The 17597-nt window shown below is 43.0% G+C and overlaps 1 protein-coding gene across 1 annotated transcript; it reads left to right on the top strand.

Moving 5' to 3' along the window:
- The first annotated feature begins 11702 nt into the window (after window positions 1–11702).
- Window positions 11703–17119, top strand: isl1a (ISL LIM homeobox 1a). The gene is made up of 6 exons (XM_034091971.1): window positions 11703–11771; window positions 12144–12333; window positions 13268–13527; window positions 14302–14588; window positions 15205–15372; window positions 16967–17119. The coding sequence occupies exons 1-6, from the start codon at window positions 11744–11746 to the stop codon at window positions 17081–17083; spliced, it is 1050 nt and encodes a 349-aa protein (XP_033947862.1). The 5' UTR covers window positions 11703–11743; the 3' UTR covers window positions 17084–17119.
- The last annotated feature ends 478 nt before the right edge of the window (window positions 17120–17597 follow it).

Below are 17597 nucleotides of genomic sequence, written 5' to 3'. Positions count from 1 at the left end.
TGGATATTATCCGGCTGAACAAAACGTGCATTTATCTAACAGGTTCGTTTTCCACAGACCTTATTTCCAGCTATTTTCCAAAATCCTCTGGAGAAATTCCACTGCTTTCTGTCGAGGGAATCCGAGCGAAGCTTACTTCCGGGTTTTAGGACGCGTCACTGCACCACTTGCATAGACCTCACAGCGGGCGGAACTTGTCATAAAGTCCGCGAAAATAAAGCCCGCCCATTTAGAGGGAAGATATGATTGGTCAATTGTACTGTCATTTGATATTACGCTCTCATTGAGTTACTATCGCTGGCCCTCTGTGAATGTAGAGAGGGACCAAGCTCTCCCGTCTTCATAGTAACTCGCAGAGACAGCATTTAACCCTTCACATTCCAACAGAAACTGAACAGGCAGATTCGAAGGATTTATTTCTTTGGAAATATTATTTTAAATACAATTACATCAAGTTATTTTGGTAAAACTAATGAAAAATGTAACAACAAAAAAATATAATTTTTTTTTTTTTTTTAATGTTTTCAAATATTATTTTTTAGAATATCTTAGGCCCTCACAGAGGGCCTAGAGGGCCCTGACGGCTCGCCACTGCAGTCAACTACATATATGTCCGTGCAGAAACAATACCCCCAACCTGTAGTTCCATGAGTGAATTATGTTAATTAGTTAATTAGTGATCACTACAGTGTAGCAGTTAAACCAAAAACAAAACAAATCAAACTGCTGCTGAGGTAAGAGAAAGTGAATGTTGGGCAGAGATTAATCCAGACAATAATCTAATTTGTGCATTTTATTCACTGGATATGTGAATTGCGTTGAAAAAACTGAAACGTTAACTCATTAAACTTGGGGTAGGGTATGTAATTTTGGAGAAACCAGCTCGAGTGCGCTAGAATGTGAAAATACTCAACCGGAAAAAATCTGCCACTTCCTTACAGAGCCCCTCCTCCAACGCACACGAACGTGCACATGACCAATGAGGGCACGAGATAAGTTTGTGCCCAGATGGCAGGCTGACAGGCAAGTAGGCCATCCAGTTACTTTAGCCGGGCCGGCTCAGATGATTGGTCGTGCTTTTTACAGTACTACGGCTTCCACTGATGACATTTTTTTATGTATTTATTGTCAAAGCACTTAAGATATTCAAGATATTCAGCATTACATGGAATATAACAAAAAGTGTTTCTGAAATAAATTACATACCCCACCTTTAACTATTAAATTAAATATATGTCATAATAATAAAAGCATAAAACGGCTCTTACTTAAATGAAATAATGACACCCAATAATGATGCGGAATGCTGAATTACTCCGTACAAAACAGCGACAAAATAAATAAAATATCAAATAATAAAAATCAAGGAAAAGCTCCAACAAGTTGCTTCTTTGAGATCTCAGTGCTGCATGTGACCCGATTGACTGTGGCATTATAATTACCAGGCTTGAGAAATGAATGGGCCTCCCGGTGTGGTGCTTGAAAAGAACTCCAGGTCATTTTGTCCCCGCCATACAAAACAACCTACTAGCATTTTCTGACGTGACGCCCCTAAAGCAGATTCTTTTTTTAACTGCTGTCTAAAATTGTTACAAATGATCATTACAAGAATCAGGCATATGATAGCTTTTTCGGCGTCCGTAATGTTTTAGGGTACATTTTCAAAGTGAGTCTCTTCTATTATTTTAATCTAGTTCTGCTTTATTTGTTTATAATTTAGTTTTTTGGAGCGTGCAACCCAATGGACGAAAAATGCAATTTTAATGATGTTAAAGGACCCCTATTATACTGTCTTTCATCAATATATTATTGGTCTCAGATATATGCAAACATGTCTCTGAAGTGTTTGTCTGAAACACCAAACAGATCATTGCAGCATTACCCATAATCCCCTCTGTCTCAGCCCTGTTTCCAAAGTGCTGATTCCCTGTCTGTTACTTTAGATGAAAACAAGGAGCCCCTCCCCACGCCCCTCTGAGAGACATTTGGTTACAAAGAACACAAAGGTGCTCTAGGAGGAGATTCAGGTGGTAAGGTGGGGGGGGGTTACCTTGGTTGCTGATTGGCTGATGGTTACACACGACAACACATCGTTATGACATCATAAAGTGGCCAAAATCTGATCAGCTCATTTTCAGACAGGTTTTTATAGAAATGGATCAAAAAGAGAGAGAATCTTTGTTCCTGAAACTTTCAGAGTCTCTTTCCACAGCGGGGACACATGTTGATGTAGAAGAGACATGGAGAAGAGGGGACACATGTTGATGTAGAAGAGACATGAAGAAGAGGGGACACGTGTTGATGTAGAAGAGACATGAAGAAGAGGGGACACATGTTGATGTAGAAGAGACATGAAGAAGAGAGGACACATGTTGATGTAGAAGAGACGTGAAGAAGAGGGGACACATGTTGATGTGGAAGAGACATGGAGAAGAGGGGACACATGTTGATGTAGAAGAGACATGAGAAGAGGGGACACATGTTGATGTAGAAGAGACATGAAGAAGAGGGGACACATGTTGATGTAGAGGAGACATGGAGAAGAGGGGACACGTTTTGATGTAGAAGAGACATGAAGAAGAGGGGACACGTGTTGATGTAGAAGAGACATGAAGAAGAGGGGACACATGTTGATGTAGAAGAGACATGAAGAAGAGGGGACACATGTTGATGTAGAAGAGACATGAAGAAGAGGGGACACATGTTGATGTAGAAGAGACATGAAGAAGAGGGGACACATGTTGATGTAGAAGAGACATGAAGAAGAGGGGACACATGTTGATGTAGAAGAGACATGAGGAAGAGGGGACACGTGTTGATGTAGAAGAGACATGAAGAAGAGGGGACACGTGTTGATGTAGAAGAGACATGAAGAAGAGGGGACACGTGTTGATGTAGAAGAGACATGAAGAAGAGGGGACACATGTTGATGTAGAAGAGACATGAAGAAGAGGGGACACATGTTGATGTAGAAGAGACATGAGGAAGAGGGGACACATGTTGATGTAGAAGAGACATGAAGAAGAGGGGACACGTGTTGATGTAGAAGAGACATGGGGAAGAGGGGACACATGTTGATGTAGAAGAGACATGAAGAAGAGGGGACACATGTTGATGTAGAAGAGACATGAAGAAGAGGGGACACGTGTTGATGTAGAAGAGACATGAAGAAGAGGGGACACGTGTTGATGTAGAAGAGACATGAAGAAGAGGGGACACATGTTGATGAAGAGGAGACATGAAGAAGAGGGGACACATGTTGATGAAGAGGAGACATGAAGAAGAGGGGACACATGTTGATGAAGAGGAGACATGAAGAAGAGGGGACACATGTTGATGTAGAAGAGACATGAAGAAGAGGGGACACGTGTTGATGTAGAAGAGACATGAAGAAGAGGGGACACATGTTGATGTAGAAGAGACATGAAGAAGAGGGGACACATGTTGATGTAGAAGAGACATGAAGAAGACGGGACACATGTTGATGTAGAAGAGACATGAAGAAGAGGGGACACGTGTTGATGTAGAAGAGACATGAAGAAGAGGGGACACGTGTTGATGTAGAGGAGACATGAAGAAGAGGGGACACATGTTGATGAAGAGGAGACATGAAGAAGAGGGGACACATGTTGATGTAGAACACTAACAGGCATTCGTTGGAGCCACTAAGGCTGTTTCCGGACTGACTTGAACCCTGCTTGGTAAAATGCAGCTCTCTGGTTTATTTGAACGAAGCCCATTCCCACAGAGGACGTGCCAGCACAGTTAAGCAGGCTACAGTTTTGCTCCAACATTAATTGAGCCGGGATCGGACTCGAAAGCGTCTTGGAGGCAGGCTTATGGAAAACTAAAATGTGCACCAGATCCCCGTGTTCCAAAGAGTCAGGCCTTCTGGCTTCATGCATTCAGAGTGGTACTGAAGGTCTTTAAAACTATTCTCGGCCAAGAACCCTCCTTTTGCAGCGACCATTTTGTAGATAAAATGTTTAAATATGTTATAGTTACCAACAGGTCCTGTTCAGCACAATGGCTCAGGGGTTAGCACTGTGTCCGCACAGCAGAGAGCATCTGTTTAGGGGCTCCAACGCCAACTGGGTCGTTTCTGCATCCAGATAGCATCAGTTATTATAACAATATCTGACCTGATGACAGAACATTCTTTTGCTATTTCAGTAGTAATCGCAAACGATGTTTTCAGACCGTGTCGACTAATGCCTCTATAGCACCTCTAAATATAATATGAACTGAACAATTAGCTGTGGCTTTGTTATTGAAATATAGATGGTGTTGCTTCTATTTCCCCGTTATGTCTATGTATCGCCATACCCCCAAACATCTATTCATCGTTCCTCATTCATTATCTTCATTAAGAAATGACATATTGCTGCGGGGCGGGCCTTGCTATTCTGAAGTTACTTGGTCGAGCTGCATCACCAAACTTTCATCAACACCAAAGTCATTTCCTTATATCACGACATTGGTTGAACTTGACGGAGTGTCTTCAATACGGCTTGAGGGTCTAAAATGTGACTTAAATAAGAATTTAGAAAATTGTTTTTTATCTGAGTTTAGAATTTAGATCTAAATTAATCCTTCAAAACTGGCAACATAGAAGTCTGTAAAGTAAAATATGACATTATTCTGAGGTGGGACACAATGTTGTGCGTATCTGTTGTTTATGTGATGAAATTTGCCTGCAGTCGAGGCCCGGGGCTACGGCTGCCCTAGAGACAAAGGAAGAGGGCTGCCACCATCATGTTTAACCACCCCTGACACATCATCGCCCTTATTGTGCCTCTCAATCTGAACACACACACACACACACACACACACACACACACACACACACACACACACACACACACACACACACACACACACACACACACACACACACACACACACACACACACACACACACACACACACACACACACACACACACACACACACACACACACACACACACACACACACACACACACACACACCCCACACACAGCAGCAGCAGTCCAGGGCAGCAGTGCTGCAGCACCATCTGTCAGCCTGGTGTCAAGTGGCCCTTGTCGCCAGTGATTATGAGAGCTCCTGCTGCCTCAGGTGGTCCATGGACCAGCTCACCCATCTAGAGGGGGCCAGGCCGGGCCATATGGTCTGTGTGGGGCACAGGGGCACCCAGGGGAGGCAGCTCCCCTCCCCTGCCACTGGACAGGACAGACAGCAGCCTGTGACTGTGGCTGTGGCTGAAGTGACGGTGAAGGACTTGACAGAAGTCACTCTGAGTTCCTGAGAGGACCACTGTGAGGGAGGAGCACAAAGTCAGAGGTCACACAGGTCAACGGTAGCTTCTTCTCATGCTGTTAGTTTAGAGGCATCCAGAATTATGAAAATGCAGTAGCACATTCAAGGTATTCTACAAATCCATATCAACTTAAAAACAGTGCCTGTGCTGAATGAAGAAGACGGTTACTGCCAGCCTGAATGTACAGATGGATATTATTGGGTATAAGATGTTCTCTCTTTATGTCATTGTGAAATGAATATCTTTTAGATGTGGGCTTTTGGCTGACAAACAATTCATGTAAAGATGTCCCTTTGGGATTCTAGCCCTTTTCATAATCTTCAAATCTCTTATAGACATCGGTTTCAGTTCGTAAGGTGACAGTGAGGTTCACTCAGCGATGTGAGCAGAGCCTTGACGAGTAAAACCAAAGAGAAGGTTTGAGTCCATTCCAGACCGTCCTCTGATAACTACGATGTGTCTCGTCATCATTCTCATTCAAACTTGCAGCTGCGCTTTAAGTCCTATGAACTCATGCAGTAGATGCTCAAATCAGATCGACCTCCGGATTATCTGCATGTTGAGCTAAAGTAGATTTTGACACGGGCCCATGTGATGTCAGTCGGGAGTGCACATTCCCAATCGTATTACCCCCCTAGCTACATAGTGAGCCGGGGCCTGTGGCAGGTGCCGCACGGTTGGTCGTCCAGCCCTGGTCTGGACGATACTGCACTTCCTTCATTGACTGACAGTAGTTCAGAAATCTCTCTGCTGTAATACACTACATTATTTACTCAACATTTGCTGTCCACTGCACTCTTCTCCTTCTTCTACATTCGACACCATGTGAAGTGTGTGTTGTATTCTACTCCGCTTGTGTTCCGCTGGTAAAGTTACTGTTCAATTCCATTGTATTCCATATGACACGAGTCAGAGCTCTCCGTGTTGAGCATGGAAAGCAGACAGTGTGTGAGACTTCAATCGCCTGTTCCCACAGTTATTACAAGAGTTGTTATATTATTTTAATAATCACCATTAATGATACTCTTGTATTAGTTAGATTGGATGATACAATAATATACAGTATAGGTATAATAACCTTCATCATTAGAACACATGTGTGTCATTGAAACAAGCCATATTATGCTTGTTGACATTGTTCCTGTCCTGTAGTGTAGGATTGTGGTCTGCAAAGGCTACCATCCCCGTGTTGCCTCCAGAGGAGCTTCTCTCCCACAGATCCGTAGAAGAGGAGACAGAGGGAATCCCTCCTGGTTAATAACCAAGATGTTAGCATGTGTTAGAAGAAGATGCATATATTTATCATATATATGTAAAGCTATATTTCCCTGTGTTCAATTGGACTTACCGATTACACCCAGACAAGTGCTTGGATTTAGTTGAACTGTGAAAGCAACCCCGTTAAAAGGCCTGTGTGGGTACCTTCCTGTTTCATAGAGCTGCATGGTTCTCTAAAACCATTACAACCACACTGACTGCATGACTGCATGACACACTGCAGTATCTTCTTTTTATTCAAACCTATTAAACCCAATAAAACCATTTCGGACATTACAATTGCGGTATGGCCACGAAGGCAGCTCAAATCCAACGTTGTGCACAGAGTGATCACATACCACGTTTCATACAGAGGATCCTGAGTACGGAACAGTCCAGAAATCAACGGGAGAAAGTATGCATCGATAGCTCCTATCACCTTGCATTTCCACCCAGCAGATAAACAAAAACATGTGACTCATAGCACTGATCAATTATTTGTGTCGTAGTAAAAGCCAGTCAGCTGGAAATGCCAAGCACATCTTTTTGTTCATCACACATGATCTGTTGTGTGTTCATTTGGCTGCAGGCCTTTCTATCATAAGCCACAACATAATAATATTTATTTGATCAAACTATTTTTAGAAATCCAGCACTTCAATTCTTTATGCTCTTATTTGGCCATTTACATTCTAAATTGAACGTTTATTACGTGTTAATAAGTGATGAGTTACACTTAATACATGAACCAAGGCTCTGTGTACAGATGTGTTGTGGACCGAGTGCAGGCCTCTCACACAATATGGAGATACTGTTGACCAAGTGTTGCACATACACATGTTGAGAGGAAACTGCATTTTCAAAAAACCACCCGTACGAACAAATGCCAAACTTCATTGCATCTCATCAAGAGGTGTTAGTCTGTGGAATAGCTGTAACGATGCACTGAAATATTGTACAAGTCTAAAATGAAAGTATTATTTAGGAGTCAAATCATTAATGGTTATGAACAGGACCTGTAAAATCCCATTTGTTGTTATTTCTTGTAATTGTAAAAAGTAATTTATTTCTGATTGTTTTGTAAAAAAAAAAAAAAAAAAAAGATTAACAAGACAAACATGTCGCTGATGACGATGACCTAATGTTTTATAAGAAAAATATATGTTAGAGGGGGTAGGACCAGAAACGTTTTTTTAAGCTTCTTCTTGCCCCTGTTGAACATGAACAGAGACTATCTGAAAATTATTATTATTATTATTTTTTTTTTTTTTTGGTTTGTTATTATTTTTTGTTGTGGTACTTTGTTATAATTATTAATCTGAGTGAAAAAAAGAGAATATATATATATATTATTGTTATATTTGTTTTGTTTCTGACATGTTCAATAAATTGACTAAACATAAACATATTTTATAATAAATGTCACACATTTGACACAATTATTCTAAATCCAGTCTTGACAGAGTCATCAGCTGTGATTCTGTGCTTCTACTCTCCAGCTCCACTTCCACAGCTTCAGTCTGTCACTACATCCAACCCGCACAACAGATGGAGCGATATAGCAGAGGGAGAACATAAAGGAATGTAGGGATGTCACTTACAATTACTCAGCAACATTTGACTTCTCCTCCTGCTTCTATAACATTTTGTTTGCCAGCCATTTTGAATGAAAAGAAAGAGGAACTTCCCAGCATGCAATTTTAACCAATCACTGGAAAGACCAGGATGTCCTCTGTGCAGAGCGTCAGGGATTGATAGAGTAGCTCAAAAGAGTCAAAGGAGATGCATGTTAACAAAATGTCCACTACAGAGGACATTTCCAATGGGCTGTATATAACAGCATTATAGTGAATCTGACACTTTGCATGTGAGTCAATAAGATAATAACAGTACTAATATATAGATTCATTTATATTGAGCTTTAACACACAGCCTGTCAATCCACATGGCCAATGGTATGGAAACACTGTCAATCCAACCTTCCATCCATTGCAAATAGTTGGTATGCATTTGAATCCATCTCAACTTCCTGTCTATAACAGATTTGTTGTTGGGGACGAAGGCGGCTTCGTGGCCCCAACGTGAGCGGGCCGGACCGGATGCTGAGCTGGAAAGTTAAGCAGACAATCGAGGTCAAACTGATTGAAATACTGGCAAACAACGAAAGAAGGAGAATGATAAATGGCAGAATGTCCACTCTGGATTTATAATGCAGAAGTCAAGTGGATATTATTCTGCAATTCTACGACTAATACATTTAGAGATGGAAATAATGTGACGCACATGCTGTGTAATAAAATACTGGACGCAGAAACCATCCAAAAGAAAATGTTGATAATTCTGTGACTATGTTCTGTAATATGTTGCCTTTAATAATTGCAGTTTAAATTTGAGTTTTACAAATAAAGTAATGGGAACCACACGTGCCTATGTCTTTCACAGCAGATACGTTCACATTGGACAGGCACTTACTTTGCAATCGTGACATATCTGAAACTGGAGATATTGATTTCTGTTCTTTAATCGCAGAGTGTTAGTCAGAGCTCTCAGAGGTTTCAGCATGAAAGTCAGGCGGTATTAGACCTGACTCACCTGTGGGAAAAGACAACAATCAGATTTGATTACACCATTTATAAATGATACTTTTGCATTGGTCCTGTTAAAGGATAATGGAAAATAGGTACAACATTAGCATCAAAAGGAATATTGTAATCTAAAGGTAAAACACATGCATTGAGTCACTGAGGAGATCTCCGTCACACCACAGAAGGCTAAGCTACCTGGACATGATGATATTCAAAATGTAACAAGCCCTATGTTATCAGTCCCTTCTCCGGCACGACACGAAGATCAAACTATTTCCTACTCTGACACGGAAGACTGGAATGTATTTCATTCTGCAGAACATCAAGTCATTAATACTGAGCTGCATTATCCGACCAACTAATCAATGTATAGTCAATACATGCGTTTCATTCATGGTTAAAGTCTATCCATCTACACTTTACAAAATAAAGGAAATATTTGTACCCTTCATTTTGTACCGAGAACATGTGGTGACAATTGTGTTCATTTGACAGTCCAAAAAATGACATTCAAAAGTGCTTTTTTAAAGGTTTATGATGTATCTATATACATTTACACAACAACCTATTAGCATTATAGTATCTATTATACAGCACATTGTATTTCTTATTCTTTGTTGTATTGTATTATATTTTGAACTCATGTGTAAAATCCATCATCATGCTGCTGGGACACAACAACATCCCCGTTTGGTTTGAATAGCATGTCTCACTCATTGCAATGTAATCTGATCCAAACACAACACTAGTTAGCACAAAGTATTACATTATTTTCACATTTCAAATTCCTTTTTTTTAACAATGTCTTATGAAAGAGTGTATTTTTTCACGCCAGTTCATGTTAAAAATGTTCAAACAATTACAATGTATTTTTACATGATTATATCTATCTATCTATTTTATTCATATTCATATTCATATGATTATATTGGTAGCCTAACTCAGCTTGAAGTGCTAACCAACGTTTCCTCATCACTAAAGGAAGCTGTCCTTTATTCCAGGCTTCCTTTAACAATATGTTCATAAGAGACTGCAGTGTGACGTGGTGTGAGTTTACTAACACAAGAGGGCGTGTGTGTGAGTGTGTGTGAGTGAGTGAGTGAGTGTGTGTGTGTGTGTGTGTGTGTGTGTGTGTGTGTGTGTGTGTGTGTGTGTGTGTGTGAGAGTGAGTGTGTGTGTGTGTGTGTGTGTGTGTGTGTGTGTGTGTGTGAGTGAGTGAGTATGTGTGTTTGGTGTGTGTGTGTGTGTGTGTGTGTGGTGTGTGTGTGCGTGCGTGCGTGAGTGAGTGAGTGTGTGTGTGTGTGTGTGTGTGTGTGTGTGTGTGTGTGTGTGTGTGTGTGTGGGTGTGTGTGCGTGCGTGAGTGAGTATGTGTGTGTGTGTGTGTGTGTGTGTGTGTGTGTGTGTGTGTGTGTGTGTGTGTGAGTGAGTGAGTGTGTGTGTGTGTGTGTGTATGTGTGTGTGTGCGTGTGTATGTGTGTGTGTGCGTGTGTGTGTGTGTGTGTGTGTGTGTGTGTGTGTGTGTGTGTCCGGCTGTGCGCCCCGGCCTGTCAGCTCTGATTCAGGCCCCCCCCCCCCCCCCCCCCCTGCTCTCTGCACATGGAGGGATATTTTCCTAATTTTAACCAATTTTTAAAAATGTGTTATCTTAGGCTCACAATGCAGAGTTTATTCAAGAGTGGAAATAAGGTTATTTTTTTTATATGACAGCAGCCAGAGGCATTTTATATATATATATATATATATATATAACAGACAGCCTATGATTGCGATTAAAATATAGGCGCTATAAGCTTGTTGCAATTTGTTTACGTCATGTCTCAAGACTTTATGGATTCATAAATCCATGTCCTGTACGACCTTAGATGGTGTGTCCAGGAATGTTTCTCTATAGTCTAATGTATGTCCAGTTTATATTGAAAGTTAAAAAAGAGGTGAAGTGTGTGTTCTCCTCTGGAACACACACACAGCTGAGCATGTAAACAATAGTCCACTCAGCAGCAGCGCACTACAAAAACAAGAGAGAAGATTAACAGAAGAGAAAAGGGCAAAGCAAAGCTGGAAAACAAGTGATATGCAGCAATAAGTGTGCCAGTGTGTTTGTGTGTGGGTGAGTGTGTGTGTGTGTGTGTGTGTGTGTGTGCGCGCGTGTGTGTGTGTGCGTGCGCGTGTGCGTGTGTCCAGGGTCTGCACAGCCAATCAGCTGCTCATGCAGATGACGTGCTGCTGTCCTACGTCAGCCTCACGGCTCGTCAGGATCAGAGCTCCACACACACCGGCAACACACACACACACACACACACACACACACACACACACACACACACACACACACACACACACACACACACACACACACACACACACACACACACACACACACACACACACACACACACACACACACACACACACACACACACACACACACACACACACACACACACACACACACACACACACACACACTCACTCACACTCCCTCTGAGAGCCGGACACACAGCCCCTGGCCCGGCAGCCCGGCAGCGGAGGACACATCCAGGCTTCCAGGCGCCGCAGCCCGCTGTGACAGTGGACCTAACGTCGCCTTACTTTGTGGACATGGGAGACATGGGGGATCCGCCGAAAAGTAAGACACTTGTTCGGAGTTGGGATGCGATTCTGGAACTAAATTCTTCACAACTTCAGAGTTCTCTTTTTTTGTGTGTGTGGTGTGAAATGGCCTTTAAAAGTATCTAAAATAAGCTACTGAATTGAAAGGTGTCAGTGAAGCTTAACGTCAGCGGATACAGACTTTTAAACGAACAATTGGACCATATCGAATATGCTATACTATTATTAATATTAACCACAAAAAGAACAAAAAACGTAATAGCCTACTACTACTACTACTAATAATAATAACGGTATCGATTTGAACGCTAAGGCCATCTCTCCATGATGCGTTGTCCCGCGGACAGTTGTCCCCTGTCTGATGTGTCCCGCTCCTCTGCTCCTCCAGAGAAGCGGCTCATGTCTCTGTGCGTGGGATGCGGGAACCAGATCCACGACCAGTACATCCTGCGGGTATCCCCGGACCTGGAGTGGCACGCCGCCTGTCTGAAGTGCGCGGAGTGCAGCCAGTACCTGGACGAGTCCTGCACCTGCTTCGTCCGCGACGGGAAGACGTACTGTAAACGGGACTACATCAGGTAGGACGGCCGGGACGGGACCACCCTCTGCAGATAGACCAGAGCGAGCTGCACGGCCGTTGGAATTATTACAAATTGTTTTGTTATTTTACAGTTTTAGATTCAGATTAAATTACTGGGTTAAGTGACATGAAGCCCTACATTTTAGAGGGTTAATTTATTTATTCTTTAACATTATGATCATTATCATATTACTACTTAGACCGTGCAGCTCAGTTAGAAATATATTTGAATGTCACATCAGATGCATTTATAATATATTACATTAGTCCTTTATTTATTAATCAATGTTCTATCAGACAGTAGCATTTGTGATGGACATAAAGGAACATCAGAGACACACATGTCCTCTCTTAATGTTTTAATACAGCCTGGAAGTGACTCACTGATTTGGCGTTGATAATAATGTTCGATAAGAACTTGGGCAGGCCTTCCGTTTTTTCTGGTGACAAAATTACTATTGAGGTCGTGTTCAAATAATTCACATTATAGATAATAATGACACCCAAACAAACAAGAACCAGAATCACTTCATCATCAGGAACATCATAAACAGTCATACCACCACCACTATCAATAATAGTAATAGTAAATAGTAGATAGTAGGCTAAATAATAATAATAATAATTATTATTATGTGTGTAATAATAATAATAATAATTATTATTATTATTATAATGATGATAATAATAATAATAATAATAATACAAATAATATTATTTTGCATTTGTTACAAAATAAATAATGCGCATCTAAAAAGTATTTATTATAATCACGACCTATTATTATTATTATTATTATTATTATTATTATTTGTATTATTCTTATTGATCGTCTTGTTTATTTCCTATACTGTTTATCTGATTATTATTTGAGCGCCAGTGCCCGGCAGACAGACTGACTGAGTGTGTGTGTGTGTGTGTGTTTCCCGCAGGTTGTACGGGATTAAATGCGCTAAATGCAACATCGGCTTCAGCAAGAACGACTTCGTGATGCGGGCCCGCTCCAAGGTGTACCACATCGAGTGTTTCCGCTGCGTGGCTTGCAGCCGGCAGCTCATCCCGGGGGACGAGTTCGCTCTGCGGGAGGACGGGCTCTTCTGCCGGGCCGACCACGACGTGGTGGAGCGGGCCAGTCGGGGCTCCGGAGACCCGCTCAGCCCGCTGCACCCCGCCAGACCGATGCAGATGGCAGGTAATGTCCCGGGCAGAAGGACTCTCACAGCTGGAACACATGTGCGCTGGCTGCGACTCTTTTCTTTTCACCAAGTTCCAAAGCCTATTTCCGTGTCTCGTGTCTGGATCTCGATACTTAAAAATGGATTATCTGAATTGGCTCTCCATAAAACGGAAGAGTGTGATGTCTCATGTTCTGATCTGCACTTCTTGTGTTTCACATCGCCACTGAGAGTTAGCTGCGCGCAGTGCAGAGGGATTTAGTGGCAGGTCTGATCTGTGTGTGCATGCAGTCTCATGCAGTCTCATGCAGGGACACAACATGCATCTGCTAGTTGACTCGGAGAGGTCGCGCTGGTTCAGTCTTCTCCTCCCATAGAGGCGATGTTTTGTGTTTTACATGCTGTTCCTGCATACCTCTGCCGGCCAGGCCAGGCTCTCAGATTAGATACAGGGCGCTGCTGTCAGAAATACCCCAGGTTATCAGCGCTGTGCGGGCTCTGCAGTCTGGAGAGGGTTTGGCTCGCCTATTATTTAAAATCTAGGATCAGACGAGCCTGGAATATGGTTCTATGTTGTTGCATTGTTATGCCAAATACTGCAGCTTTACAACTGCAGTTTGTAATGTGTGTTAAGATCGGTTTCTATCTGCAGGGATAGTGTAGCTGCAAAGTTGTTCAGTCGTTGCAAAACTCAAAAGCCCTGTCCATTCAAAAGAAAATGGCATTGTGTGTTGTACAGACAGATGAACTGATGTTGCCTTCCCTGGGTTCTTCTCCCTCCTTCCCAACAGCAGAACCAATCTCGGCCCGGCAGCCCGCGCTGCGGCCTCACGTCCACAAACAGCCGGAGAAGACCACCCGAATCCGGACGGTGCTAAACGAGAAGCAGCTGCACACGCTGCGGACCTGCTACAACGCCAACCCGAGGCCGGACGCCCTCATGAAGGAGCAGCTGGTGGAGATGACCAGCCTCAGCCCGCGGGTCATCCGGGTCTGGTTCCAGAACAAGCGCTGCAAGGACAAGAAAAGGAGCATCCTGATAAAGCAGTTGCAGCTGCAGCAGCCCAACGACAAGACGGTGAGAGCTGGACTACATTTGAACGGATTATGTCTTGGCGCAGAGACCATTCACAAAGAACATTTAAGACATTAACGCGGGGGTTTCTTCCATTTAAAACAGCCATCATTTAAGCCAAGGGCAGTCACTTCTATTCACACAACTCCTTATCACACGTGTCGCGTGTCTCAGAGTGGAGGACAAGGCGATGTAACACCCCCCCCCCCCACACACACACACACACACACACACACACACACACACACACACACACACACACACACACACACACACACACACACACACACACACACACACACACACACACACACACACACACACACACACACACACACACACACACACACACACACACACACACACACACACACACACACACACACACACACACACACACACACACACACATTGTATTAATCCGTCTCTCTGTTTATTTGTTTGCTTGCTTATTGATTGTTCTGCTGATTGACTGGTGGATTAATTTCAGATGCCCCCCTCACCATTTCCTCCTCTACACACTCACGCGCACATACAGACACGCGCATGAACACACACAGACGCGCGCGCACAGTGAGAGATGTGTATCTGGGTACTGACCCCCCCCCCCTTCTTGCAGAACATCCAGGGGATGACGGGCACCCCGATGGTGGCGGCCAGTCCGGAGCGGCATGACGGCGGCCTGCTGGCCAACCCGGTGGAGGTGCAGAGCTACCAGCCGCCCTGGAAGGTGCTCAGCGACTTCGCCCTGCAGAGCGACATCGACCAGCCGGCCTTCCAACAACTGGTTCGTCGCTTTTATTCATTATCCATTACTGCTTCATATGTATTTAATTAGTGACACTATTCTGTCATTAATTTATATTTTATATTTGACATGCAGTTGTTCTTGTGTGAAGAACAATCCATTCTTCTCTGTTTGGAAACTTTATTTTCGGTTACAATTTGACCACACACATTATAGTAGGCCTGCTCTATCCCTGCGTGCAAAGGCTATATGGAACACTACTGACATAGGGTTCTGAAAGCCATTGACTACATTATTTTAGCTGGTCCTCCTTCATTGAGATTTGTTTAGTTATTTAAATGTATGGATGCTCATCATTCCACCTGTTTAAAGACCCTCCATACAGTGATCTATATCCTTAGATGAAACAATTGCTGTATATGATTCGGCTTCATGACAAACACAAACACAGCACCAGTGATGGATTTTATTTGATCCCTATCGGTGTATTTGTTTTGGAGTGACGCAGCATGACGCAAACCCCCCAAAACTCTTAAAATAACTTCCAGCAAAGACACGGTGAGGTCAATCAATCAAACCTTTATTCATCCCGGGAACACACACACACGCACACACACACACACACACACACACACACACACACACACACACACACACACACACACACACACACACACACACACACACACACACACACACACACACACACACACACACACACACACACACACACACACACACACACACACACACACACACACACACACACACACCACATGCGGTATACAGCCCCCTGGAAGCTGAGCTGTGTGAAGACAAGAAACAGTTAACATGTTTGAATTATTTCATTCAGAAATATATACATACAGATTGCTTCTTTAACCCGAGTAGAATGATTTCATTTAAGCTCAACTGACTTCAGAAACTATACTGTATGTTTTTACTTTAATATAAAGAAACATATCCCTTTGAACCTAGGCCTACTTGGTCTGAGTGGGTTTTCCACGCAGCCGCTGGTTTCCCCGTTTCTTAATATGCTCCAATTGACGCTAAGAAAGAGTTCATCATAGCGAGCCTCCAGCGTGCTTTTTAAAATGTTTTGCAAGTTCATTTTCATATGTAGATGAGACCAGAGAAATCATTTATTCGTCCCACAGTGACGTGTGCAAAGGGACAGTGCAGAAAACAGGCATATAGTTGAGGTAATTAATAAAGAGGCAAGCACACGTTAATAAAAGAAAATCCAATAAGTACAAATCCATTTAAAAACTAAAGTAAGCATGTAGCCTATCATTATACATGAAGTGAATATACACAAAGGGGGTAGGAAGCATTACATGTGTAAAAAGTGAATAGAACAGAGTTATCTCTCCACAGTGGGCTTACAGTCGGCATTGAAATGACAGCGTCAGCCAGTAAACAATAGGCTATATATTAAATATAGTAGTTATAACTTATTACACATGATGAGAAATTAACAACTGAGGAAGCTGTGGGAAAACTGGATAATAATGTAAACGACAGTCGGATGTAAATGCACCAGAACATGTATCCATAGCCGCTTTTGCTTTGCGCACCTCCAACCGTCCCTCACGGTGTGTCCATGTGTCTGACCGCTGCTCTTGTCCCGCAGGTCAGCTTCTCGGAGGGTGGGCCGGGCTCCAACTCGACGGGCAGCGAGGTAGCGTCCATGTCGTCCCAGCTTCCGGACACGCCGAACAGCATGGTGTCCAGCCCCATCGAGGCCTGAGGACTGACGGGAGCACCCACCTGCTCATCCCATCCCTCCCGACTGCACCAACAACCCCCCTGGTTGTATTTTGACACTGTGAAGACAATCATGGGATTTTACCACAGCCTCATTATATGATGTCCATCCCGAAGAGGCGGGCGGATGCGTCATGGCCGGTGCTGCACGCGCACACGCCTGGTTATAGTTGCCAAAACGAGAAGACATGAACCATCCATAAATGGGACCTCTGAGGAGAGACATCTAGATCTTGCGAAATGCTGTGCGCTACTTTGAATAGAAACATTGACTGGTGACTTTTTTAAATATTCGGTCCACGCACTTCATCCTGTAATAGACCACGAGGAGGGGAACAGCACTGCTTTTCTTCATTTAATTACACGGTTTCCTTCATGACCCGAAAGCATTTGCAACAAGGTATACCTCTCTTTTGCCACAAGCTTCGTGGGACATTTGTGTGAATCAGTGTCCGTCCGAGAATTCTTTTTTCTTTCCCAAAGATGTGTATATTTAA

The sequence above is a fragment of the Pseudochaenichthys georgianus genome, chromosome 9 (assembly GCF_902827115.2).
Source record: "Pseudochaenichthys georgianus chromosome 9, fPseGeo1.2, whole genome shotgun sequence".
In the NCBI taxonomy this organism is placed as follows: domain Eukaryota; kingdom Metazoa; phylum Chordata; class Actinopteri; order Perciformes; family Channichthyidae; genus Pseudochaenichthys; species Pseudochaenichthys georgianus.
Note: the sequence above shows the minus strand (reverse complement) of the source record. Positions and strands in the feature narration are given on the sequence as shown.

Bases quoted from the DNA above. Each gene is read 5' to 3' on its own strand.
- isl1a (XM_034091971.1), top strand. From the start codon at position 11,744: ATGGGAGACATGGGGGATCCGCCGAAAA. The intron at 11,772-12,143 runs GTAAGACACTTG...CTGCTCCTCCAG, and splicing joins CATGGGGGATCCGCCGAAAA to AGAAGCGGCTCATGTCTCTG. The intron at 15,373-16,966 runs GTTCGTCGCTTT...CTTGTCCCGCAG, and splicing joins AGCCGGCCTTCCAACAACTG to GTCAGCTTCTCGGAGGGTGG.